Here is a 26,730-nt window from a genome sequence, read left to right as displayed (position 1 = left end):
ATCAAAATGCCCATCCTCCTTCTGGTCATTTCCAGGTGTGGCAGGGCAGGTGTAGGGGATCCTCAGTCTCTTTCTTGGCAAAAGGGACTGAGGATCTGTGCAGAGCTCTCCTGAGGATTAACCTTGGTTCCCCCAGGAAAGCATGCAGTACCCGGTTCTTTGCAGATACTCATTCAGTGATGTTATTGAATCTTGGATTCAATTCATTGCAACATCAATGTCTGGTCTTTGTGGGTGCGCCAAGACACATTTCAGGAATGGGCGCAGAGGGTGTGAGCCTACCCCTCCATTTCCCACTGCCATCCCCCAAATTTGGGCTGAGTCCTCACGCCTGGTCCACCGCAGACACCTCCAGCCTCCATCCAGCTTACAAACGCTATCAGCAAAGCCTTTGGAAGCCGGGCTCTCAACCAGGTCTGCTCCCCCGCTGCTCAAAGCCAGTGTCTACACCATTACATTCACATCGTTTGACTTGGCAATATGGCTTCGACCCAGTTTTCCAGCATCTTATGCTCCTACTGCTCCCTTCCATGTGCCCCCCACCGCTTCAGTAGGCCTGCCCTGGTCACTGTCTTGGATTTTCTGTCCCCTACCTCTGCCCCACCAAGCCTGGAGAAATCCCCCGAGGCACCCTTCTCGGCTACCTTCTGTCCCCGCATGGCCAAGGTGATCTAATACACTCCACAAGTCGCTGTAACTAATTAAGGCCGATTCTCAGTCTGGGGAGTTCTGCAGGCTCTCCCAGGAGCAGGAAGGGAGGAACGTGAGGTCAGTCCCCAGGGAGATGGGTATGTCCTACCTCGGAGCACAGCTCCTTTAAAGCTAAACATAAATTCAATCTCCCTCCCGAAGCCCCTTCTGATCACCACAGCTTATGCCTGGTCACTACTCTGTCTCCAGACTCTGGAAAAAATACGTGCCACATAGTTGTCAAAAAAGCAACTTAATGAATAGTTGAAAAGTAACCCTCATGATTTCTTTCTTTTTCTTTTAAAAAAAATTTTATTTATTTATTCATGAGAGACACAGAGAGAAAGGCAGAGACACAGGCAGAGGGAGAAGCAGGCTCCATGCAGGGAGCCCTATGTGGGACTTGATCCAGGACCCCAGGATCACACCCTGAGCCCAAGGCAGATGTTCAACCACTGAGCCACCCAGGTGTCCCCCTCACGATTTTCTACCTTGAACCATGGTGGAGTCCGACTGGGGGAGCCACTGTACTTTGTTTCCAGGACTGCGGCCTCCTCAGCCTCCCCCTCATCCCAGTGCAGAGTAGGAAATGCTTGCTCAGTCGCCGGGGGAGGAAGAACAGAACCAGCGTGGATGGTCGTCTACCCGGCACAAGGCACGAGCCACACCCTTGCACGTGTTCTGTCCCTGTCCTAGCCACGGTGTAAGCAGGTAAGGGTGTCCTCACGTTGGAGATGAATGGACTGAGGCTCGGCAGGCTAAACGAGGCACCCCATCACAGAGCCAGTGGTGACAGAGCCGGAATTCGGCCCTGGTTTTATCTGACCCCAAAGTCCAGGCGCATCCCACTGATGCTGCGTTGCCAGCTGGGGGAGAAGGTGGTTGGGTCCAAGTCGGCCAGGAAATGGAGGACACACTCAAATTAAGGGCCTGAGGAGAGTGTTGTGAATGGATTACAAGGCAAAGGGACACTCCTTGTACAGGAAGCACGAGGGATTGTGCAGGTCCCCAGGGCTCTGACAGTGGGGCCCTAGCACTAGTTCTCAGCCTGGCAGGTGAGGGGATAAAGCAGGTGTAGAACTTGGAGGGACAGGGATGTGTGGACAGGACCACAGGCCCTTTGGTTGAGGGATGAGCCGGTTCGTGGTGACCCTTTGGGAAGGGGAACAAATATCCTGACTTCACTTGCTCCTTGACGCCCCCACCTCCATTGGCCAAACCCAGCTGAAGTTAGAGGACGAAGGGCCCACGGATATGTCACCAAGGCCAGCTCTGAGCACAGTGAAGGGCAGAGATAGTTGAGGGAGGGGGGCAAATGAAAGCTAGCCAGCCAAATGAGGCCAAAGAAGATATGTGCGTTTGGGGTGGCTGTGGGTGGAAGTGCGCTGATTCTTCAGAGGTAAGGCCCACCACCACTTCCATCCGATGCCTGAGACACCTCCTAACTGGCTGCCGTGCTCTCATGCCCATACCCCAGCCCGTTCTCCACTCAGAGCCAGGGGATTTTCTTTCTTTTTTTTTAAATTTTATTTATTTATATTTTAAATTATTTTATTCATTCATGAGAGACACAGAAATAGAGGCAGAGACACAGGCAGAGGGAGGAGAAGCAGGCTCCATGCAAGGAATTCGATGTGGGACTCGATCCCAGGAGTCCCAGATCATGCCCTGAGCCAAAGGCAGATGCTCAACCGCTGAGCCACCCAGACGTCCCAGGGATTTTCTTAAAATGAAAACCAAATCACATCTCTCCTTTGTTCAAAACCATTCAGTGGCTTCCCTTTGAGGTAACATTCAAAATCTTTAATGAGGCCCAAGAGGTCCTGCGGGTCTGGACCCTGCCTCCACTTTGGACACGCCCCAGTGCTCACCTCACCTCAAAGTTCCCCAAGCACCCCAGGCACTTTCAGCTTCAGAGGAGCTGAAAGCCACCTCCACACGGCTTGTTCCTTCAGTGGAGAATGAACACAGCATGCCCGCCACTTGTCCCCCCCACACACCACATATGACACGCATACAGATACACATACACACATACCACACATCATCTACACACATCCACACCACAAAGCACACACCATACGCATCTGCACACACACACACACACCTCACACCCATACGCATACATAAGCAGCCCCCAAACACACACACAAATATACCATACAGGTCCATACCCCCCTCTCCCTGCCCCCGGTCATGCCCTCTTGCACTGTATCTCTGTCTTAACTCTGAAGTAACTAAATATAATCTAAAAAAATAAGACTCACACACAGGGGTGCTTGGGTGGCTCAGTTGGTTAAGTGTCTGACCCTTGATTTTATCTCAGGTCATGATCCAGAGGTTGTGGGATGGAGCCCTGGGCCTGCTCCACACTCAGCAGGAAGTTGGCTTGTGATTCTCTCCCTCTCCCTTTGCCCCTCCCCTAGCTCACGATGTGCGTGCTCTTTCCTTCTCTCTCTCTCTCTCTCAAATAAATAAATAAACCTAAAAAAAAAAGACTCATACACAAAAGATGTATAAATAAAACTAAAACTCAGGCAGCCTGGGTGGCTCAGCGGTTTAGTGCCACCTTCAGCCCAGGGCCTGATCCTGGAGACCGGGATCGAGTCCCACATCAGGCTCCCTGCATGGAGCCTGCTTCTCCCTCTGCCTGTGTTTCTGCCTCTCTCTGTGTCTCTCACGAATAAATAAAAATCTTAAAAAAAAAACAAAAACCCTAAAACAAAATTACAATGTAACAATAATAGTGCTTATATTCTCATTTTTATCTGGTCTATTTTTTTAATGTTGGTATGACGCACTTAACTGACTTCACTAATGGGTCACGATGAGCAATAAAAAACACTGCACCAGATGATCTTCCACCTGTGGAGACAATTGTTAGGGTTCTCTTTTTTTCTTGCCAAGAGATGATAGCCAGATCCTGCCGCCTAGTGGTCATCTTTGGGAACTAAGCGGGTCTTCCTAGAGGTTTATTTTTGACCCAGGAATAAATTTATTTCAGTAAAAAGTGGTGAGTTCAGGTCCTTGGTCTGGAGAGAAAGGGAGGGGGATTTCTGAGATGAACTACAGCATAGACCTTGACCCTCAGATTCTTCCCCCTGCTGATGACCAGCATGACTGCCATAATCTGTGCCGTCCGACATGGTGGCCACAGGTCACAAGCGGCTAGTGAATATTTGAACTTTGGCTGGTGCAACTGAGAAATTGAATTTTAATTTTATCTTATTTCAATTCACTGAAAGATAAATATAAAAATCAACACTTATTTCAGGTACCCAAATATGTTTGGAACAACCTGGGTATGTGAATCTAACCTTTTCAACTGTACATTGTTTATAAGATCTAGACAAAGTGTCAATATTTCTGATGAAAGTTTAACATCCAAATTGAGATGTGCTGTAAGTGTAAACTATGCATCAGACTTCATGCTTTCCTAGCATGAAAAAAGTCCTGTCAATGATTTTTAATATTAGGTTAAACATTGAATAATTCTTTTAGACAAATGTTGTGTCAAATAAGTTATTAAAATTCATTGCACCTGTTTATTTTTACTTTTTAAATGGGCCTATTGGAAAATTTTAAATTGCTCATGTGGCTTAAATCATATTTCTCCTGGACTGGAGTTCCTTCCGGTGTCCCTCCTTGCAGCCCCTTCTGTGTGTCATGCATCCTTGATGGAGATGAAGATGCTAGAATCCTCAATCAGGCTGGGTGGGGATGGGGATGGGGATTAGGGATAAAGTGTTGGCCAAGTTAAGCCTGAGATGCCCATGACCTCACCTGGAAGACCATGGGCCAACAGGCAGCAGCATCACCTGAAGCTCATTAGGAATGCAGATGCCCAGGTCCCACCCCGAGAAGCAGAATCTGCATGTAGACAAGATTCCCACATCATGTGTTTGCACACTGAGGTTTGAGAGCCCCATGGAGATGCAGGTGGTGGTTCTCTGACTGCTTTTGCTCGCTCAGTGATGTAGGAAGCAAGGCCAAGGCTGAGAGTGATGCTGGGGGTAGTTGGAGCTTTGAAGAGATTGATGGAAGTGTGGAGTAATTATCTAGGGCGTGAAGGTCAAGATCAATGCCCAGAAAAATCTAAGTCTTGATGAACTCAGTGAGATCCGTCAGCGCCTTACATGTCTTCCTTCTTCCTTTCAGCTATGTGTGGGCAGCGGGCAGGGTGCTGAGCTCCAACAGGCAGGGGGCAAGGAGTCCAGGGATTCCCATGGTGTGTGTGTGGGGGGGTGGACAAGGAAAAGGAGATAAGACGTAGAAACTGTCAATCCTGGTGTGCTCAGAGTTGTTGCTGTTGGGGTTTGTTGAGCTGGGGAGACAGGCAGTGGTCAGAGCTTGGGAGCTTGACACTGAGATTATGGTGGGGGGTGCAGTTATTGGCAACGGGAGGTCCTAGGGAAGCTACAGTCTCAGGCTGGGAATAAGACAAGAGGAAATGGCTTGTTGGCTTTTTGGATGCGGAGTCGTTTAGACAAATGTAGGTAAAATATGAGAAAGGCTGCTTTTATGCGGAGGCTGGGAATCCCTTGACAGGTGACGGTGACCGAGGAGGCCAAGGTCCACCGTGGCAGTGGGCAGGGCGAGACGGCAAATTCACCTGTATTCAGGTCCTGTTTGGTCTTCCAGATGCAGCCACATTGCTGGCTAAACTGCAGTGTGCTCATCACTGAGTCACTGGGCTTCTCTCTCACCACCGACTGTAACAATTGACAGTTTTGCTAGGCCCCAAGCACCTGAAAACTGCCATTTTAAAACCTTACATCCTCTATTGTTACCTCCCTTTTTTACAGATAAGGATACCAAGGCTCCGAGAAGTGAAGTAATACGCCCCATGTCACACAGCCACTAACGCAATTTGAACAGAGTCCAGATCTGTCTAGCACCAAAGCTGGCTGAGAATTGGGTTCACCAGGGGGGTGTTTCTTTCAGCCTCCCCTGGAGATTCGGATTCACATTTCTGATTCTAGAAAGAGGTATCCCCAAAGGAACTGACATGTTTTCAAAAGGCCCTTTGGGTGATTCTGATGGTCAGGGAAGACTGGAAAGCATTGCCCTGTGTCCTGGCTGTGGCACAGTGGATGCCAGGCCGGTTCCACAGCCCAGCCTCTGTCACCAGGTGACACACCCAGGGAAGGAGGACCTCTCACCTAACCTGTTTCCAGTTCTACTTAGCTGGTAAGATCATTAACAACAGCACCACGTGCATGCCTTTCTCAGGGCTTTTCATGTAGATGACTTCATCTGAGGCTTCAAAAGTGTAGGAGATAGGAAAGAATGATATGATTAGACTCATTTATGAATAAAGAGATGGGCCCCAGGCCTGACAACCCTTCAGTGGCAAAGCTGGGACAAAACTCTTGTTCCTGGGACATTCAAACCCACTATTCTTTCTAGTCCTGCTATCTTTATGAAAAAAATAAAAAGTTATGACTCATGTTGATAGACAATAAGACTAATCTTTAGGGGAAAGAGTGCCAATGCCTCCCCACCCCAATTTAGCACATTAGAGTTTTAATTTAATTCAACAGATGATGGGGCAGGGCTGTCTGAGGCTGGGGATGAATGAGACTTTGTCCTTGCCCTCCAGTGACAAGAAGGAGGCATATTTACTCCCATATTTACCTGTGAAAAACAAAAGGGAGCTTTTTGGAGAAAGCTAGTAATACATGAAAAGAACTTTCTCAGGTGGAGTAATGGGTAAACTAAGTAATCAGGTACAGGGCAGGAGGAATTTGTAGGATAGATTAGTGGAGCCCTGGGACTGGCTGCAGAGAAAGTCAAGCTTTCCCCACCCACTCCTTTCTGGTTTCACCTGAGCCCCAGGGAAACCGCTCCAGGGGCCCAGTCCCTCCAACTTCCCTTTGCCTCCAACTACTAGGCTTTGGCTGCTTCATCTGTAAAACAAACAGCAGCCTGATTCCTTTCATTCCCTCTACCCGGACTCCTGCTGCTGCCTCTGGTTTGACTGAACTTCATTTGACTTTCCTCTCAGGGCAGGGTTGCCAGAAAAATGCAAGATGGCCAGTTAAATTTGAATTTCAGATAAGCAACGAACACTTTGTAGTGGAAGTATTCCCAAATATTATACGGGACAAAGATGCATACTTACCAAAAAATTATTTGTTGTTTGAAGTTCAAATATAACTGGTCATGCTGCATATTTATTTGCTGAAGCTGGCAACCTCACTCCAGGGGTACCACCAAGCCTCCCGTGACCTTCCCCAAAACTTCCCTCTAGCTGGCTGTTAACAGACACATGCCTCTCATTGCCCTGGAGATAAAATCTTAATTCTGACCCCCTGTCTCCTTGTTCAGTCCCATTTTTTTTTTTTTTTTTTTAAGTAGGCTATACCCAGTGTAGAGCCCAGCATGGGGCCTGAACTCATGAACCTGAGATCAAGACCCAAGCTGAGATCAGGGTCAGATACTTAACTGACTGAGCCACCCAGGCGCCCCCTCAGACCAATTTCTTAGCACTCCCACTCTACTTGCTCGATCCTAGATTACTGGGATCTAGGGGCCCTAAACCCTTTGCTTAAGATGCTGTTCCCAAGCGAATACTTCTTCATCCCAGCACTTGCCAAGCTGTCAAAATTAGCATTATGTGGTCTTTAACCTTCTCTCCTGGACTGTGAGTTTCTTGAGGTTGGGGGGTGGGGGGGTGGGTGTTGCTGTGTCCTTCAGTTTTGTTATCTCCAGAACCAGAAATTCCTGTCTGCTTGACAGACAGTAGGGGCTTAGTTAATAATCTGCTAAGAGTCTTATAAATAAGACCCTTATTCCTTTTATCCAGGGATAAAAAGGGGTCAAGAGAAGGAGACATCATTTACTGAATGCCCATGGTGTGCTCTGAGCTAGGTGCTTCGTTTCGGATTCTTTAGGATTAAGATCGTGATTCCATGATCAGAAAATGGGCTCAGGAGAAAGCACGCAGCAAAGCTTGTGTGGAGCTTGTCAGTGCGTGTCTCCACATTCCACTTTCCCACGAGGCGGATGTGATTGCTGGCCGGAAAGCAAATCTCCTTGGAGACTGTTCTGGCAGTTCCAGAAAGTGGAGGGTGCTTTCTGGAGAAGGAAGCTAAGTGCAGAAGACATAAAGGGGGTGTCCAGAGATCTGGCCAGATTCTGCGGGGCTTTACATCCCACCAAGGGCTCTATTCTGCTGTCAGGGAACTTGCTCTTGTGAGCTCTGGCGGGTAAGCTCACACTTTGGGAGGGGACTTCCTAAAATGAGGTCTGTGGCTCCTAAGAACTAAATTCATATTGAGAGTTGGGGTGGCTGGGGGGTGGTTAGCCTGCCAAAATGTCCACCAGTCCCCCTAAGTAACTCCTACTTAAATTATATCTGTACAAATAAACATACAAACTGTGTGTGTGTGGGGGGGGGGATGCAATTTTAAAAACATCTGTATTTTAATTGGTTTGAAATATACAATCTAAGAGGTAATTTTGCTTACTGAGCTTGCTAGTAGGCACACGGCTTTCACTTACGAGCTTCCAGGTAAGTCCATGGGCCCTTCCTTCCTAAGTGTTGCTCTATGACAATGCCTGGCGGGCCACCAGAGGGAATCACGTCAAGAGAAGGGCTTAGTGATGGGTCTGGAATCCGGAGGGGTTCTGCTTGTCTTGGTGGTCTACCGGCACTCATTGCTAGCTGTGCTTCCTCAAGTGTCCCGGCCCCATCTCTGCCATTCAAGAGGTTTGCACCCTACGGCTGGGAAAGACATCCAGTGGTGGTGTTGATTTGTAGCTATTAGCACTAGATAAGCACCTGATATCGACTGGCAGCTTTGGCGTAATGGAAAAAAACATGGACTTTTGCAATTACACCAACTCAGGCAATGTTTCAAAAATTCGCATAACCCATTTCCTGGTCTGTAAAATGTCACTAGGAGGAAATCCTTGCATTAGGTGGCGGGGTGGGAGTGGCGTGGGGGGGCTGCGATGACAGGCCCATGAATGCTAGTAACCGACATCCCAAGTCAGGGATGAAGTAACTTCAAGCAGGAAATGTCTTAATTTCCAGAGACAGAGGGATTCTAAGCCCCATCTTCAGCGCGTGAAAGTGCGTTGGGTTTCAAAGAAGAGAATTGTCACGGATGTTCACCACGGATTTATGGCCGATAATGAGAAATGGGAGACCATTTAAATGTCTTCCAGTAGGAAATTGATTTAATAAATCAGCATGGCTAACGTGATAGAACGCTCTGCGGCATTAAAACTACGCTTTTGAAGTACGATCTAGTGGCAAGAAAAACGCTGGTGGTGCAGCGCTGGGTGGAACGCGAGCAAGCGCGCAGCGCGCCGGGCTCCAGGGGCGAGGCCGCGCTGCAGGGGCGAGGCAGGGCGCGGCGCAAGCCCGGCCGCAGGCGTCGGGAGGCGTGGGGAGGAGGCTCCCCTCCCGCGTTTTTGTGTCTCCCAAGTTTGCATCAACCATCACGTGTCGCTTTTAAACCAGAGGGCACGGGACGGGGGTCGCGGCCTCCGGAGGCGCGCGGCGCGGGGGGCGCGGAGCCGGGACCCCGGGCGGGACCCCCTCCCCCGCCAGCGCCCCCTGGCGGCGCCCCGAGGCCCCGCCCCACGAGGGCCGGCGCGGCGGGGCGGGGGGCGGGGCGCGGGCCCGGGTCAGCCCAGCGCAGCCCAGCGCAGCCCAGGCCCGGCCGCGCGCTCCGTGCGGGACTCGCTGCGCCGGGGCCAGGCCGGGAGCCGGGAGCCGCGAGCCGCGAGCCGCGAGCCGCGCCGGGAGGGAGCGCACGGTCGGAGCGGCCAGGCAAGCCGGGGTGCGGGGCCGGCGGGGTGGGGGGCCGCGGGCCGGCGGGGACGGACCCCGGGCTGGGGCGGCGCCCCGAACTTTCGCGGAGGGCTCGGCCCGGGGCCCGGCAGGCGGCGCCGCAGGAGACGCCGCGGCCCTCGCCCGGGAAGTTTTCCTTGTCCGGTGGCGCCCGGGCCCCGCGCGCGCAGGGTCTGGGGGCGGCGCACCCCCTCCTGGCGCGGGGCGAGGGCCGCGGGGCCTGGGCCGGCGGGGGGAGGGGAGGGGCGCGGCGCCTGGGGGGCTGGGGACAGGTGGAAGGGCACGGGGTGGAAGGGACGGCCGCCCACCGCGCTGGGCATGGGGAATGGTCACCCCGTCGCCGCACTTCGCTTCAGCCCACCTGCTTCCAGCCGCCGCCCCCCGCCGGCCAGAGAGGCGACAAGGAAGTACCGCAGCCTCCGGGTCATCATGAAAACCCAACAGGAACTCGGGAAAGGGAAAACAAGTGGAGCGGGACGGAGCCAGGAGCCAGTGGAGGGCAGGGCTGCTGGGAGGCTCGAGGCTGATCCCTGGGCCCTGCATCAGCTCTTGTCCTCTGGGGGTGTGCGTCCCCTCGCCCCACTGCGCCTCGGGGTGGTATCCAGGGGGTGGCCTCCTACCTGAGGCACTTAGGACGTGGGATAAATGGAGGTAGGCCTGGGAACTAAAGGGTCAGAGCCAGATGTCATGGCAGGTCCCCCGGGTGTCCAGTTCCTTGGGGCTCTGAAATATTCATCTCACTGGTGAGAGCTTTGGTTTCAAAGCTGGCGCCTTTGGCCTGGCCAGTGGTGGCAGGGGGAGCCAGGTGCTGCCTGGGGGCTGCTTTGGCTGGGGCAGAGCCATACTTCCTCTTCACCTGCCTGCTGTCCCTGTCTCTCTAGGCTTGGGACCTAACCAGCGACCTGGTTTGTAACGTAGGAGCAAGTGATGGGACCACACAGTGTCGAGGGCCCTGACTTCCTCTGTCTTCTGGTGCTATGACCTCAGGGCCTCACTTGTAAAAATGGGCCTGTCAGAGACGTAATGATGGGTTACACCATAAGTGTGGGGAGCGCTTCATATCACGAGTTGGGGTAATAGCCATCTCAGCTCGGCCTCCTTCCATGGGAACGGGGCCTCAGCTGGAAGCTGTCTCCCTCAGAGCACTTCCACCCCTCGAACTTCTCACCCTGGCTCCTTCGGAAAGAGCAGAAGCCCCAGAGAAGGAACACACACTCCTGCCTTCGGAGGGCCGACGGGGGAGGGCCGGAGAGTGAAGGCGCAGACAGCTCTCTGGGAAGAAGGCCTCTGCTAACAATCCCGTTACCGCTGATGTGGGCTTTCTTGAGTATTCTGTTGGGAATGCCGTGGAGGGGATGGCCTTGACCCGGAATCCTCCAACCCTAAGGGTCGGGGATTCTAGACTAAAACCTGGGTCTTGTTTTGAAGAAGCTGTTCAGAACTCCACAGGCCACAGCGCCAGGTACTGAGAGTACTCAGTGCACTGGTCAGGGAGGAAGATAAAAATGAGTCCTTGTATTTAATGATCTCTATTTTTTCTCATTACATAAAGGTGAGGTTCGGGGATGCCAGTCTCCTAGTTGTGCTATGAAGATGTGCCCCAGCGCTTGGCAGTAAATCCCATCGTGGAGATTATAATAGCGGCTGTCTTGGGGGTGGGGGTGGGGGCGTGGGCAGTGGATGGAGAGGACAGGAAGGGCCCTCGCGGGACCGTGGCACTGAGCTGACTCAGAGTGAGGGGGCCTGCCCGTCCTTCATGTGACTGCTCTGAGGGCTGGCTCTAAGCACAGGGACTTTAAGAGTTAGGACGTGAATCATTCTCAGGGCTGGATCTGATCTGTAAAACAAAGGTGGACTGGTCAGGATCCCACAGGATAGTAATTAGATGTGCCCTGATAAAAATGTTTCAGGCGTAAGGAAGTTTGGAGGGAAAGTGGGTTATAGCAGAGTTGAACAGTTGTGCTCACTGCAGGACGGCTCAGAGGCGGAGTATGCCTTCTTGTCCCTGGGAATTTCCAAAAGGGGTATGGATTGTTTTTCAGACTTATCTGTTTCAGAGCTCATCCATTAACATCTCCTGGGGGTGTGTTCTTTAGAGCAGTCCCAGAAATGCCTGGCTGGGTCATTTTAGCTCTTGGCTCCATGGTTCTGGGTAGTGGGTCCCTCCCTCTCTTCTCCATGGGGGCTGAGGTGGGGGAAAACTTGGCCAAGGGAGGTCATTTGCCTGGTTGGCAGGGTTAGAACTGGAGCCCACCTGGAGCCCATGTCTCTTGACCTCCCTCCTCCCTGGTCCTCTTTATTGTCTACAGTGTTCCATTGTTTCTCTGCAGGCTCTGGGGTAAGCTTGGCCGTAGGTTCCAGAGGGCAGTATGAGGGCAGTTTGGGAGGAGAGGGTGTGAGGGTCACTCCCATCCCCTGAACATGCCACGTGCCTCTGCCTCCGTAGATGTTCTACATTGGTAGTGACCCCAAGTGTAGATCCTTTAGGAAGCAGGTCGTTTTGCCCTGAAACCTGCTGTGCTCTGTTAGGTTGCTCCTTCAGAATCAGAGGCTGTTGGAGTTGGAATGAACTTGACCTTTTGGTTCAGTGTACCTGTGTTATGGAGGAGAAAAGTGAGTCCGGGGATGTGGAGTGGCCCACCCTGACTCTCGGTGGAGTTAGGACCGGGACAAGAACGGACCAGGACAAGAACCCCACTCCCTACCTTCTAGCCCAGGGCTCTGGCATGGACTGACTGTTTACAAGGAGATGGTCTTTATGGCCTCAGCCCACCCCAGGTGCTGGCCTGTTCATGCAGGGGGGCTGGTGGGGGTGCCTCAGGGGCTTACACTCAGCAGGTGTAAAAGGACGGGGCATGAACTTGAAAATCAGACATCAAATCTGGGTTCAAACACATCTCTGCTGTTTGCCCGCTGTGGGTCCTTAGATCTGTTTTTCTCTGAATTTCAGTTTTCTCCTCTGGAGAGTGGGGAGAAGGATACGCACCTCATCAGAGGGCTGCTGTCAGGCTCAGACCTGCCTTAGTAGCCAGTAACAGGTACCCAGTACTCACTGCTGAAGGTTCTCTCCCTTCCCTGCCCGTCCTGCCCACCGCAGGGAAAGGTCAGTCTCCCTTCTCCACTGTGGGTGGCTCATTACGTCTGCCTCTCCTCCCTCCTGACCTGGAAGTCTGATGGAAATGCTGGAGATGAAAGGCAGAGGAGGAGGGGGGCTAGGGACTGTGTTTCTGAAGCCTCCTTCCTTATCTGCATGTCCAGGCCATTGGGACCAGCAACGTGGCTGGGGTCACTGAGCTTGCCTGCACTGGTGACACACTCCATTCCCTCCCACTGAAGGGTGATGGAGCTGTGGGGCCTGGGTCCTCCCCTGCTCTCCAGGGTGTCTCCCCAACCCTTCTCCACCTCGGATGGGAGAGAGGCCACCCTGGCTTGAGACCGGAGGCCAGGAGGGAAGTCGTGGGTTGGCAGTCTTCTTATCTATTTCTGAGCAGGAGGGCACAGAGGACGGGTGTGGGGGGTTGGGGGGGGGCAGTGTGACCTATCCTGGCTCCGCCTCAGCTGTGCGTGTGCTTGCGTCCGTTACTGGGTTCTCGGACATTGGGCAGGGCTGGGAATGGAAGTTCTAAACCCCATGACTGAGAGGGCCTTTCATGGGCTGGGCGGGAACTTTACTGGCGTTGGGGTTTCTTGTCTGTCAGACAACCAGATGATTCCTAAAGGCCACGCCAGCTCTTACATTTCAGGTTTTAGATTTAGATCCCCTCCGAGTCATCCTGTTATTCCCAGAAGCCCGGCAGACAGAAGGATAAGTTGATTCTGGGCCTCTTCGTCCGTGTGCCCGTGTGCAGCAGGCCTGGTGACTTGCCCAGACACTCCTGGGTGTATCTTTTTACTCCTCTGCCCTGGTGGCTCAGAGCTGGGGTGGGGACGGGAGGGGAGTTCTTGGGGGTGGGGGAGAGCTAGGGGAGTAGGGGGGTAGGTAAAGGAAAAGGGAGGGAAGGAGACTGTCCTGAGAGCCCAGGGGCTGTGCTCCTGGGCCTGCTGGGTGGGGTTTCCTGAGATGCATGCTCTGAGCTATTCTTTCCATTCTGGCTCTGGGCATCCGTTCCTGGCAGAGAGGAGGGCAGGCTGCCTGGACCAGTCAGCTGTTCCTTTCCGCCCCTCCCTCCAACAGACACACACACACACACACACACACACACACACACCCTCACCCTCTTGCTGCACTACCCTTCTCTGTGGATTCCAGAGCCTTAACCCTTCAGGTGCCCCCAGGGGAGCGTGACCTCAGCTGGCAGGAGTATGGTGGCCGCACTGAGATGGCTCCAGCGGAGGGAGACGCTTCCCCAGGGCTGAATCTGAAAACCTGCGTCTGAGCCCACCCACTCTGCTGCCCGAATGCTGGGTCTGGAGGAGAAAGGAGAGCTTCTGGCACCCTCCTGATGGGGAGGATTGGGGTCATGAGGATGGGGGCGGCGCAAACTTAGATCTGTAACATGGCAAGGAGGAGGGAGAGTTAGGATGTCTTGATGACAGGCGTGGTGAGGAGGAATGTTCTAATGATTCAGGCAGGCTGCTCACAAGTGGAACAGCCTTGCTTCCTGTTGTAGAGTGCGTTTAGGAGAAAGTGAAGGCCTACTGTGTTTTAGGAAGATTCTGGTTCCTTTTAGTCCCTGGAGACTGAGCTCCTCCACCAGCTCCTAGCAGAACCCAGACGACCTGATTCCTGGTTTCTAGGCTTTGGGCACCAGTCATCCCCCCCACCCCCCTCTGGATTGTCTCTCTCCTCTTTCCCCTCCTTCCCTTTGGACTTCCCGTTCTCCAGCTCCTACCCTTAGTCATAGCTATGAAAGTAAATATTGACCACTTCCCCCTTTCCCTACTATGTAGGCAGAGGCCAGCCCTTCATCCTTAGCTGAGGCCTTGATGGCATGGAGGTGGCCGGGGCCCTCGTATAGGTTGGGCAGCAGGCAGGGGGCAGGCCTGGCGCTGGCAGCCCTGGGCTGGAGGCTCCTGCCCCACGAGGCTCCTGCCCCGCCGGGCCCTGCTCAGAGGGGCTTGTGGCTGAACTTAGCTACTCCCCCGACTCACCTGAACACTATCTGTCCTTTTCCTATTACTCTACCTCAGAGAGCCCTAGGCCCAGCTCCACGACCGCAGATAGGTCAGTGTACTTCCCTGTCTGGTTGGTAAAGTGAAGGGGTTGGCTCACCTTCGATGAGTGGGTTTGCTTTCGGCTCTGGCAGTTAAGAATCTCTATCTCTGACGACCCTTTTCACCTGTTGCCAGTTGTCTGGAAATGGGGTTGGGTTGGGAGGGACAGAGAGGGCGCTGAATGGCCCAGTGTCCACTTGCTATGTAAGCCTTCTGTTGTTAGAGTCTTAGATGGGTAGCCGTGACAAGTGGCGAGAGGCTTAGATAGACGGACGGGGGCCAAATGTGGGATGAGAGCATGGGCTCTGGAGTCTTGGAGCTCGGGGGTTGACTTCATCACACCCTAGCTAAGTAACCTTGGGACAGTGGCTTTTCTTTTCTTCGTTTGTAAATAGGGATAACACTTACCCACTGTGTTGGACTACTGTAAGGATACTGTAAGGATTAATAAAAATAATCACTAAAAATAGCCACCGTTTACGGTTTTTATCAGGGGTCAGGTACCCTTCTAAGGGCCTCGTGCATATTTTTACAGTTCTCTGGAGGGTACTATTATAGTGTTAAACCCATTTTCCAGGTGGAGAAATGGAGGCAGTGCGAGGTGAAGTGGTCCAGTGCCAGTCTCTGGGGAGCGAGGGCTGGTGGCTAAGCCCTTGGAGAACTGGACTGTGACCTGCTGTGTCCTCAGCAAGCAGGTTTACTGGTGAATTCCTCTGAAACCAGAATAGTCAGAGGGAGTCCTTGTGAGTCAACAGCCTTCTGAGCTGGAGGGGGCCCCTGGAGTCCTGGTGGCCCATCCAAGGCTGACCCTCCTCTCAGTGATTCACCACTGGGGCCCCAGCCCTTGTGGTCTGGGAAGGGACCTGTTTGCCTGGCTTGGCTTAGAGGAAGGAGGGAGAGCCAGCTGCTGGCTGGGCAAAGGGCAAGCCCCACGTAGCTGGGTGGCTCAGATAATTCAGTCTGCTCGAGCTAGAAATGAGCTCACAGATCATTTGGCCCATAACACCTCATTTTACAGAGGTACACCCTGAGCAGGAGACAGGGCCAGGGCCTGGTGACATCACCGTGTGGTGGCCCAGCTGGGGCTTCCAACCACAGGGCCTTCCCTGCCCGTCTCCTGGGTCATGTGTAGCCAGTTCACCTGTGTGCCACCAGCCAGGTGGGTGAGTATCACAGGGCCCCGGGCTGAGATGGCCATAAAATGACTGGCAGCCTTGTTCCCTAAGTGACCTGTTTGTACCTCTTCCAACAAACAGGAGGTCATTCATTCTCTTGGTGGAGTTAGACCCGGTGTGTGTGGGGGGAGGCGGGGGTGCTCCTGGAGAGGGGCGGGAGATAGGGTGGAGGGAGAAGGAGCCAATTGCCTCAGGGGAGGAGAGCCAGCTTGCATTTCTTCCTTTTCAAACATCTACAGAAATTTCCATATTACAACTATTTATGCTTATTTCTCTACCCTTACGTGAGACCAGAACATTCCTAGAGCAGTTAGTATATCTGTTTCTGAAACTCCCAACACTCAGTGTTTGGTCTTCGCCTGCTCTCTTTTGGTCCTCAGCCCCTCGGCGGGCTCTGCTCCACCGTGCAGGCCACACCGCAAGCCTGCTGTGGGCGCCTCGGGTCGCTGTGTCCCACCTTCACTGCTAGAAAGGTCTTTCTTATTTCTAACCTGACACATCCTTGCCGTGCTGGTCTGTCTACTTTCCTCAAAGTAACCCAGTTAGAGGCCTGGCCTGGTACTCCATGCCTCCCCGCTGCCGCTCCCTCCCACCTTCCTCTCGGAACTCCCCCACTTCTCTTAAGAGAGAAGAGATAAGATAGCCCCCTGTCTGCTCCCTAGACTCCGTGGGGTACCCTAAAAAGAGAAGCTGGTTCTCCCTTCGGGCAGATGTTCGGAGGGTGTCTGGCTGCCTGGATCTGGGGGTGCTTCCTCCCTTTGGGGCCCGAAGGTCTGCCCCTTGGGAGATGCTACAGGACGAGGTCATGGCCCTGTCAAGGCCCCTCTTTACCAAGGACATAGGCCTTTCTGGGGCCTCCTTAGCTTTTCCAAGCCCCCATCTTTGCCGCCTCAGGGGAACACCAGGCCTGGAGGACAGTTGTGGGGCCTGAGAGGCATCAAGAACACAGTATAGGGGTGCCTGGGTGGCTCAGTGGGTTAAGTGTCTGCCTTTGGCTCGGGCCATGGTCCCAGGGTCCTGGGATCCAGCCCTGCATCAGGCTCCCTGCTGTGCTCCCTGGCTCGCTCTCTCTGTCAATTAAGTAAAACAAAATAAAAATAAAAATTAAAGAGCACAACATAACACACAGTGTACCTAGGACCCTAAAGGCCTCAATTCTGGTTGTGCTTTCACCTGCTAGTTCTGTAACCTTGGGGGGTCATGAGGCACTGCACTGTTCTGTGCCTCAATTCCCTTATCTGAATGGAGCATTTGGAGCCACACCACCTGAGGGTCCCTTTGAGCTGTTTTTGGGGTTTCCTCCTCCTCGTTCCTCAGCCCTCCCCTTCCTGATACACAGAAGGTACAGGCTGGACCTGGTGGCATGACTCCTTGGCGCTCTCTCCTCCCCACGAGCCATGGCCCCTGCTGGGGAACATGGGGATACCAGAGGCCCCAGGGGTCAAACATGTGTCTGTCCCTTCAAAAGAGCTTCAGGGCCCTGCACACACCATCCACTCCCCAGCGAGGCTGCTCCACACCCATCGGATGCGCCTTAGTTATTATTCGAAGGAACCAGAAAGTCCTGTCCCTGGCCTGCCCTTTTGTACAGCTTCCCAGCCCCGGGTGGCCAGCCGAGGGCACCTCCTGGCCCAGGCCTCTCAGGCGTCCCCTGACTCAGCTGCTGGCCAGGGGCCCGCTGCCACTCGGCCTGGGGCTAGCTTGTTGTCCTCCACCCCCTCCCGCTCCACGCTGAGCCTTGGCTCCTCCCCAGCTCTGCCTTTCAGGCCTGCGGCTCCTGCCAGCTGCCCTGGGGGCTGGGTGACCCCTTCCATGGGTCCCAGCTGGCCTTGTGACTCACCCCACAGCTTGGCTGGGGCCACCCGGCTTCTTCCTGGGTCACTGGAAGCTTTTCTTAAATGGGCCCGGGGGGGTTCCCAGGCCCCGTCCCCCATCTCTCACCCCCATTCCCCTGTGCCCAGTGATGGCTCTGGGCTCCCACACAACCCCGGCCTTCTGCTTTCCCCGGGCGCGAAGCTGCACGGGAAGGGGGGCAGGGGCTGAGCTGGTGGGGCAGGCAGCACTGTGGGGATGGGGAGGGCCTGTGGGCACGGGATGACATGCTGGCCTCATGATGAAGGGAGGAGATACGAGGGTCCCCTCTCCACGGAGCAGCGTGGACGGGGCCTGCTGAGCCAAGTCTGGGCACCCCTGATTACTCTTCTCTCCGTTTCAGGTGCCAGCAGCGGGGTCTCCCCTCAGGCCTTGAGCAGCCATGTCCCACCCCAGCGCGCCCCCTCCATATGAGGACCGCAATCCCCTGTACCCTGGCTCTCCGCCCCAGGGGGGCTACGGGCAGCCCTCCGTCCTGCCCGGTGGCTACCCTGCCTACCCTGCCTACCCACAGCCTGGCTACGGCCACCCTGCTGGCTACCCACAGCCTGTGCCCCCCATCCACCCGATGCCCATGCACTATGGTGAGTCCCTGAAGGGTGTCAGTGGCGGGGGGGCGGGGGAGGGGGACATGGTGGCACTTGTACCACATGAGCCACTTCTTTTCCTTCCATCTCAGCTTCCTGTTTCATCCCTTTTTTTCACCTCCTTTAGAGCTCTCCTTCTGTTTCCCTGTCTTTGTTACCTCCCCACCTGCCTTCTCTGCACCTAGGACTCCTGACCGCTACCTCCTTACCTGCCCTCCTCAGCACCTAGGATCCCCCCACTGGGCCACCTGCTACCTCCCCACCTGCCCCTCAGAACCTAGCACCTCCCACTGGGCCACCTACTACCTCCCCACCTATCCCCTCAGCACCTAGGACCCCCCCCCACTGGGCCACCTGCTACCTCCCCACCTGCCCCCCCATTGGGCCACCTGCTACCTCCCCACCTGCCTCCTCAGCACCTAGCCCCTCCTCCCAGGCTGCCTGCTAGCCTCCTTATTCAGGAAGGAGACTGAGTCCATATTACACACCAGAACTTAACACAGTTCATGGCAAAGTGGCAGGGTGAAGTGACCAGTTACTTGAGAGACACTACCTTAGGAGGCCACTTCCATGTCCTAACTAGACAGTTGCCACCTCTGTTCCCAGACTCCTCTCTTTGGAACTGCCTTTGGAACCTGAAGCCTATTTTTTTTTTTTTTTTTTTAATATTCTCAGTGCTGGACAGCCCTGGTGGCTCAGCGATTTAGTGCCGCCTTCAGTCCAGGGCCTGATCCTGGAGACCCAGGATCGAGTCCCACATCGGGCTCCCTGCATGGAGCCTGCTTCTCCCTCTGCCTGTGTCTCTGCCTCTCTCTCTCTCTCTCTCTCTGTGTGTGTCTCTCATGAATAAATAAAACAAAAATCTTAAAAATAAATAAATAAAAATAAATATTCTCAGTGCTGACAGGCCCTCCTTTGTTAAGGTAATGGCTGAGGTTTGCAAATATCCGGAAGTCATTTGGATGTTTGATAAAAGTCATGGCAGGTAAATGCTCTGTCGGTCAGAAATTCCAGGTTAGAGGCAGGGACTTTTCTTGAATGGCTCATGTGTGGATTCTGAAAGCAGTTCCCAAGGAGGCACTGATGGAATGTTCTGAGCCCTGCAGCCTCTGAAATGCTGGAGCGTGGCTGGTTTTTAGCTGCCCATACGTGTTCATACGTGTTCCGGTGGGAATGTTGGCACGTCAGTCACGTTCACAGTCACGCCTTGTCCTCGGCACGCAGAGCCCTGCCATCCCTGAGCACTCGTGTTTGCTGGATGGAGATCACAGGCCCTCAATCTGTTCTCCACCCTCCACACATAAGCACTGTGTTTCTACCTTCCTTTTCTTCCTTCCATCCATCATGTCCCTGTCCTGACCCTGCCAGCTCCTCTGGCTGCTACTCCAAGCCATGCCCCTGCCTGGCTTCCTCACTAGGTCGTGACTCCTAGCTGGCAGGGACCACGTGTGTTCATGCCCCAGAGCATCCAGGTGTGGGCTAGACACCCTCACCCAAGGAGCTCTCAGTGGATGCGCACTGATGGACTGGTGCACACCTAAGCCCCTTCGTGACAGGGACACATGGCCCCATATGGTGCCCAGGCCAGCACTGGGTCACTCAGAGGGCATCTAGAGGATCTGGCTGGATGAGCAGGTCCTGAGTTATGGCACCTGTCTTTTGGCTGGAGATACCGGAGGCTCTGAGATAATGTCATGCAGGCTTCGGGATTGAGGCCACAAGTCCCAGGCCTCCGTTGGTCATATGTGATTTGTCCCCAGGCCCAGGCCAGGGCTATGATGGGGAAGAGAGAGCAGTGAGTGAAAGCTTCGGGCCTGGAGAATGGGATGACAGGAAAGTCCGGCACACCTTCATCCGAAAGGTGAGATATGGGCCCGGAGGCCACCGTAACCAGGCCCCTTGGCTGTGGGAATGGGGTGGGTGGCCAGGCACCGTGAGCCCCGGGGTGCTCATTCCTATGGAGATCTGTTGCCACCTTCTGAATTCTCTCCAGCTCTGCCCTGCCCTCAGAGGGGCCCCCAGCTCCTCTGACCTATGTTCCCTCTCACTCCTCTCCACCATGACCTTGTGGCAGGGGACACATTCAATCTGGGAAAATCTAGATGGGCTCTGCCAAAGTGTTCTGGCCTCTGCAAACTTCTTTCTCCTTTGAGACCTGAAGCAACCCGAAGGCAGAACGATCCTGCTTTTGTATAGCCTTCCTCCCTGCCATCTCCCATCTCTCAGCGCCCTGCTCTGAGTACGCAGACACCCGCCAAATGTCCCACGCAAGTGCTGGATGAGCTGGAGGCCGTGGCTGCTAGTGCAGTGAGGCAGGGGGAGTAGGGAGGGAACCCAGGCGAGACGTGGGACAAGCAGGGGGCAATGTCAGGGGGCAGCTGGAGGGGGATGGTCAGCCCTGAGGGTGTGGACAGTGTCTGAGCCAGACTCCTCGCTTGCGGGTGACCTTCGGGACGGGCTGCAGCAGGGGAGGGCTCTCGGGTGGAAATGAAGTAAGAGTACAGCCTTCGGAATTAAGGAAGAGAGCCCCCTCCCCACCAGTAAAAGGTGGTCTTTTGGGCTCCTGAGTTGTGGGGGGGCTGCTGCCTTCTTCCTGGGGAGATGGGCGTGATGGTGACCGGGCTGCCCCTCCCCTGACTCGCGTTCCAGGTTTACTCCATCATCTCTATCCAGCTGCTCATCACGGTGGCCATCATCGCTATCTTTACCTTCGTGTGAGTCTGAGGACTCTGTCCCAGTCTTCCCAGTGGGGAGCGTGGGTGGGGGTGGGTCCTGTGTTGGATGGACTGGGCAGGGAGGGGGCCAAGCCAGTGTGTGACTCCTCCCCTTCTACCCTCCCCTGTTCCACAGGAAGCCAGTCGGTGATTTTGTGAGGAGAAACCTGTTTGTCTACTATGTGTCCTAGTGAGTCTCTGCTCCTGTCCCTGTGTGTGTGTGTGTGTGTGTGTGTGTGTGTGTGTGTGTGTTAGGGGAGGGGGACAAGGAGATGAGGGGGGATCATTGACCAGCTTCTCTCCAGGCAGGGATCAAAGTACTTTTTGAGAGGGGCCCACCAAGCTGTGCTGGGAAGTATGGGTGTGTGGAGTGACCGGGGGAGGGGTACCAGCACCACAGAACTCCCGAGAGCAGGGGTGGGGTGTGGGTGGCAACACGCATACTGCCAAATGGTCCCCAGGTTCTCTTAGTCCGTCTTCCATAGTCTCCTTCAGTCTCCTTCCTGGCCAAACCCCAAACCTCTCAGAGGTTCTCAGTGTCCTTGGCTGGGTAATTTTGTCCTGGGTAGCTTCCCCTCAGACTTCCAGACGGTTCTGTGGGTCTGCCACCTGCCGGCCCGGTGAGTGCTGCCAGATGGGGCCCGGAGGGGGCCAAGGGGTGTGCTGGGCCCATAGACTACTTCCTCATCCATTTCTTCCAGTGCTGTATTCCTGGCCACCTATCTGACCCTCGCCTGCTGCCAGGGACCCAGGTGAGTCCCAGACAGACAATGAGAAGGGATGATGGGGGGCGAGGGGGGAGGGCCAAGTGTCTGGGGAAGAAGGGGGTCCCCCTCTAGCAGCTGAATGGTGGTGGGCACAGCTGGAATTCAGGTGTGTTCAAGGTCTCCTGCCTGTGTGGGATCTATTCAGCTATGTGGCTGTTACTTTTACGGTACGTCTGCAAGGTATGTAAGAGTTTAACTGTTTAGCAAATAGGAAGAACCCAAGGCTCAGGCAGGCAGCGTAAGAGCTGCAGATGGATCCAGGTCTGTCCCAGTGGCCCATGATGTGCCTGCAGAGAACACCTGGGCAGGTACCAAAGGCCACGCCAGCCTCCCCTCCCCCAGTAAGGGCCTAATTCTCTAAGCGCCTGAGCCAAGAACTTCCTTCTGCTAAAGGAGTCTGATACCAAGCTGGCCCCAGTCACTTAATCACGGTCTCTTTCCCTCCAGACGCCGATTCCCATGGAACATCATCCTGCTGACCCTCTTTGTAAGTCTAGAAGGGGCGAGGGAGGGTTGACCCCAGGGAAGGGCTGGGGACACAATTGTGGAAGTGGCCTGTGGCTTCCTCTGCACCCTAACCTGACCCACCCAAGCCCTGGGGCTCCTCTGGCCACTGCCCTGGCAGTCCCCCACCGCCACGCCTCCAAGGCTGCTATCTATCTATCTATCTATCTATCTATCTATCTATCTATTTATTTATTTATTTATTTATTTATGATAGTCACAGAGAGAGAGAGACAGAGGCAGAGACACAGGCAGAGGGAGAAGCAGGCTCCATGCACCGGGAGCCTGACGTGGGATTCGATCCCGGGTCTCCAGGATCGCGCCCTGGGCCAAAGGCAGGCGCTAAACCACTGCGCCACCCAGGGATCCCCAAGGCTGCCTTTCTTATGTGTTTCGCTCTTGTCTCTGTCTTTCCCTCAGACTCTTGCCATGGGCTTCATGACCGGCACCATTTCCAGGTACGTTCAGGGGCAAACTACCACACTCTTGTGAAGTGTCTATTATGGGGGACTGGGGGTGTCCCTGGGCTGGCAGTCATCTGCAGGGGGTGGGGGATGCTGGGCAGGATCCTTCTAGAAGCAACTGTTTGGAAGTCATTCCTACATGACTTATGTCTCTGGCCTCTCTGGACCCCTTTCCCTCAGTGTGTATGAAACCAAAGCTGTCATCATCGCCATGATCATCACTGCTGTGGTGTCCATTTCGGTCACCATCTTCTGCTTCCAGACCAAGGTGAGGGTATGGGGTGGGGGGGCCTTCCCTGGCCACATCATATCCCTTTCTTATATAAACCTGGCCCTCCAGGTTTGGCACTTCAGCAGGCTTGCGAAGGCCCAGACCCCTCTACACCAGAGATTTCCCTTAGAGACCCTAGTCCCCTCCCCCTCCTGTCTGCACCTACAAAACTCTTTCTGGTGTCTGTCCTCAGAGTGGCATGGTGAGTCCCATGCCTGCTAGGAGGCAGCACTGGGACTCCCTGGTTGGGGAGCCAGGGCAGTGGTTGCGACACTTATCTGACAGCTGCCTCGTCTCCCTTCCTGGCAGGTGGACTTCACTTCATGCACAGGCCTCTTCTGTGTCCTGGGCATTGTGCTGATGGTGACAGGGATTGTCACTGCCATTGTGCTGTCCTTCAAATATGTGAGTGTCTGGGAAGAGCTGGGGTCAGCTGATATATAAAGGCTTCCATATAAAGTGTTATAGGAGGCCCTGCCCTGGCCTCTGGGCAGGCTCTGACTTCTGGAAGCTCTCAACTGGCTAGCAAAGGTGCCAACACGGGCGCCGTTCTTGGGGCTCAGGTAATCTCTGTTTGGAGACAGAAAGCCTTGAGAGCCGTAGAACCTGAAGCCCTGCTCGGCATCACAACTCCCATGCGAAGTAGTGGATGAGATCTGCCCCACAGCTGAGGTTAGGTTCTAGAAGGGAGCTGGGCAAGGCAGATGGGCTGCCTGAGAAGATGGGCTTGGATGGAGGGGACCCATGAAGAGGGGAGCACAGTGCTGGGAGGGCCACCTGTCTACTGGACCAGGGCTGGCCCTGTCCTTCTGTGAGCAGGCTGCCCTGGGGGGCTCCATGATTCTGACAGTCCTTAGGGTGGTTAGGGGGCTTCCTTCCCAGGCTGGGCTGAAGGAAACATGACTGAGTGCTGTGACCGGGGGGAGTGACAGGGCTCTTTAACCAGTACCTGCCTGGCTCTGTCCCTGGCAAGAGCTACAACTCAACCACCTGCTTTTTTTCCAGAAGGACAGTGGACAGTTCTATACCCTGACTTTGGAGATTGGTTTCATATGACCACTGGAGGATGGCCTCTGTTTCCTCTGTCCAGATTTGTTGCTATTCTTTTTTTTAAAAACCAATCTCTATACCCCATGTGGATCTTGAACTCAACCCCGAGATCAAGAGTCGCATGCTCCACCAACTGTGCCCCAGGCATCCCAAATGTGTTACCACTCCTAACTGCTTCCAGGATCTAAGAGGCAGTAGTCCTTTCGTGTAGCTAGCCTCCTGGGTCTCCCTACTCAGACGCCAGAATTCCAGGGGCAGCTGGTCCTGAGGGACTGCCTGGGTCCATGCTTTGCTAGGATTTCTAACCCCATGCCTGTCCCATCTCTCCAGATTTACTGGCTTCACATGGTGTATGCTGCTCTGGGGGCCATCTGCTTCACGTTGGTGAGTAAGGCCCTGTTCGCTCTAGGGAGGGGAGCTGAAGGGCTGGAGGAGGAGCAACTAGATGGATGAAGCCTAAATTTAGGCTGCTTGGGAGGCAGGGAGTGGGGCCACAGCTACCCTTCCCCGTCCCCACTGTCAAGAGGTGACAGATTTTCTGGGCATTCTTGCCACCTCTTGTTCACCCGCCAGCTATAGAACACACCCAGCAGGCCGTGTTACAGATGAGGGTGTCTCTCTCCCTTTCTAGACTCTGAACCGCTAGAGGGTAGAGACCATGTGTCCTGCTGTTCGTTCATGTGTCTCTAAGCACACTGCATGGCCCAGAGCCTCCCAGGACAGATCTGCTCAGGCAAAGGAGAACCAGAAGGAGGCTCTGGCCACTGAGCCGCCCTGGGTCCTCACTCGTGCCTTCCCTGTTCCTACAGTTCCTGGCTTATGACACGCAGCTGGTCCTGGGTAACCGGAAGCACACCATCAGCCCAGAGGACTACATCACTGGCGCTCTGCAGATCTACACTGACATCATCTACATTTTCACCTTTGTGCTGCAGCTGGTTGGGGATCGCAATTAAGGAGCACCGTGTTCCGCCCCACCGCAGGCTCTCCCTTCCCTAGAGGGCTGGGCCCTGTGACCCGAGTCTGGATCCCAGATCCCTTTCCTTCTCCTCCAGTAACATGCCCAGTTTCTTTTCTGCCTTGGGATGGGTGGCCTCTCTGGCGGCGGATGTGCAGGTCCTGGGCGGGCTGGAGGAACTGGGGACTAACTCTTGCCTTCAGCAGACTCAGTGAGAACGAGGCAGAAGATGGGCTGGCTGCCTACCTGCTACCTGGCACCAAACTCTTCTTAGCAGCTGGGGTTGCAGGGAGGGACAAGGAGAGCCTATTCTATAGCCAAAAAGGAATATGAGAGGTAGAAGTGACTTTGAGGTGCTGAGGTGTCCCCTCCCACCTCTGCCTTAGGCTTCTGGGCTCTACATAATAGCCAGAGCTATTTCTGCCCTCAACCCCCAACAAAGCCAGAGAGCTCTGTCCCTAGCCTCCTGTGCTCCTAGGCCACTGTCCTGTACTCCTTTGACAACCCTTGGCACCTTCCAGCTTACAAAGATAGACAAGATCTGTGCCCATGGGTCTCCCCTGCTTCAATCCCTCTTCTTTTGATGGCATGTATGTGCTGTTTGTTTGGAGTGGGGGAGGAAGAGGAGAGTCAGCAAAGTCAAGCACAGGGGGCAATAAAAAGCAGCATCTACCCTGGGCTTCTCATGGCTTCTGGTGGTAGAGAGGACAGGCCGTGTTGGCAGCTGTCTGGTCCCCATTCTCCAAAGCTGCCTGGGGCCTCCCTGGGTGCTTCTGAGATCTCTCATCAGACACCTCTTGCTTCTTGTTGCCCAGGTTGCTCAGCAGAAGGTGAGGAGCGAAGGTCAGGAGGTGGGGTGGTTTGTAGGATCCTAAGTGTGGCCAGGGAGTAACCAGGGTAAAGAGAGGCCAGGGTGGGGGCAGGGAAAATGCCCTGGGGGTTCTCTACCTGGTATGAGGGAAATGAAAGCCTCCTGTGATGTCCATGGAAACTTCTATGTTCTTTCTTTACATTAACCTGGGGAGGACCTTGAGCGAAAGATTTCCCCTCAAAGTTTGTGCTGGGGGATTTTAGACTTGAGCCTTAAACCTGCCTCTTTCTTTGTGACACCAAGTGCCTCAAGCGGGGAAGGGGGAACAAGAGTCACTGTTGTGGGGGTGGAAACCAAATCAGCCCGAGGGTGTAATTAGGACTTCTCTTAACTACTTGGTCCTAAATATATCACACAAAAGGACATATCTAGAAGTGTAATAAAGTTTTATGTTTAGAAGTTAAAGCACTGTTTGGCTCTGGTTTCTTTTAAGGTGTGAGCTTTGGGAGTGCTGGTCTGGCTCTGCCCAGAGCATCCGCTTCCCACCTCTGCATTCTGGCTTGGCGTCTTCGGCTTTTTCTAAGATAACCGAATATGTTTTGCCCCAGTGCTTCCTGTAATGCATGCAATACTCTGGTACAGGTTCAACCTTGCAAAACTGGGTCTGGCAGGGACTGGTCAGAGCAGTGGCATCTCACGGACCCTTTACAAAAGCCCAGGAGAGCTATGAACTCTCCTCCCCACAGAGCTGTATGTGTACACACAATTTCGCCCGTAGGGGGGCGGGGGAGATGGACCACAGGTTCAAGTTTTAGAACCCATGTCTTAGAAATCACTAGTTCAATCCCTGTGACAACCAAGGAAACTGAGGCCCCGAGGGGCTAAGTCACTTGGACCGGACCAAGAG

The 26,730-nt window shown here is 54.2% G+C and overlaps 2 protein-coding genes across 3 annotated transcripts in view; one reads left to right on the top strand and one right to left on the bottom strand.

Annotated features, from left to right (window-relative positions):
* Positions 1-26,730, bottom strand: part of PNKD (PNKD metallo-beta-lactamase domain containing) — a 59,505-nt gene that overhangs the window by 29,924 nt on the left and 2,851 nt on the right. The gene's annotated exons all lie outside the window — the stretch shown is intronic.
* TMBIM1 (transmembrane BAX inhibitor motif containing 1) lies at positions 9,334-26,288 on the top strand. The gene is made up of 12 exons (XM_038585720.1): positions 9,334-9,475; positions 18,041-18,281; positions 20,045-20,145; positions 20,934-20,998; positions 21,135-21,188; positions 21,700-21,750; positions 22,213-22,252; positions 22,690-22,727; positions 22,914-23,001; positions 23,314-23,409; positions 24,385-24,438; positions 24,864-26,288. The coding sequence occupies exons 2-12, from the start codon at positions 18,080-18,082 to the stop codon at positions 25,008-25,010; spliced, it is 936 nt and encodes a 311-aa protein (XP_038441648.1). The 5' UTR covers positions 9,334-9,475; positions 18,041-18,079; the 3' UTR covers positions 25,011-26,288.

Source organism: Canis lupus, chromosome 37 (genome assembly GCF_011100685.1).
Source record: "Canis lupus familiaris isolate Mischka breed German Shepherd chromosome 37, alternate assembly UU_Cfam_GSD_1.0, whole genome shotgun sequence".
Classification (NCBI taxonomy): domain Eukaryota; kingdom Metazoa; phylum Chordata; class Mammalia; order Carnivora; family Canidae; genus Canis; species Canis lupus.
Note: the sequence above shows the minus strand (reverse complement) of the source record. Positions and strands in the feature narration are given on the sequence as shown.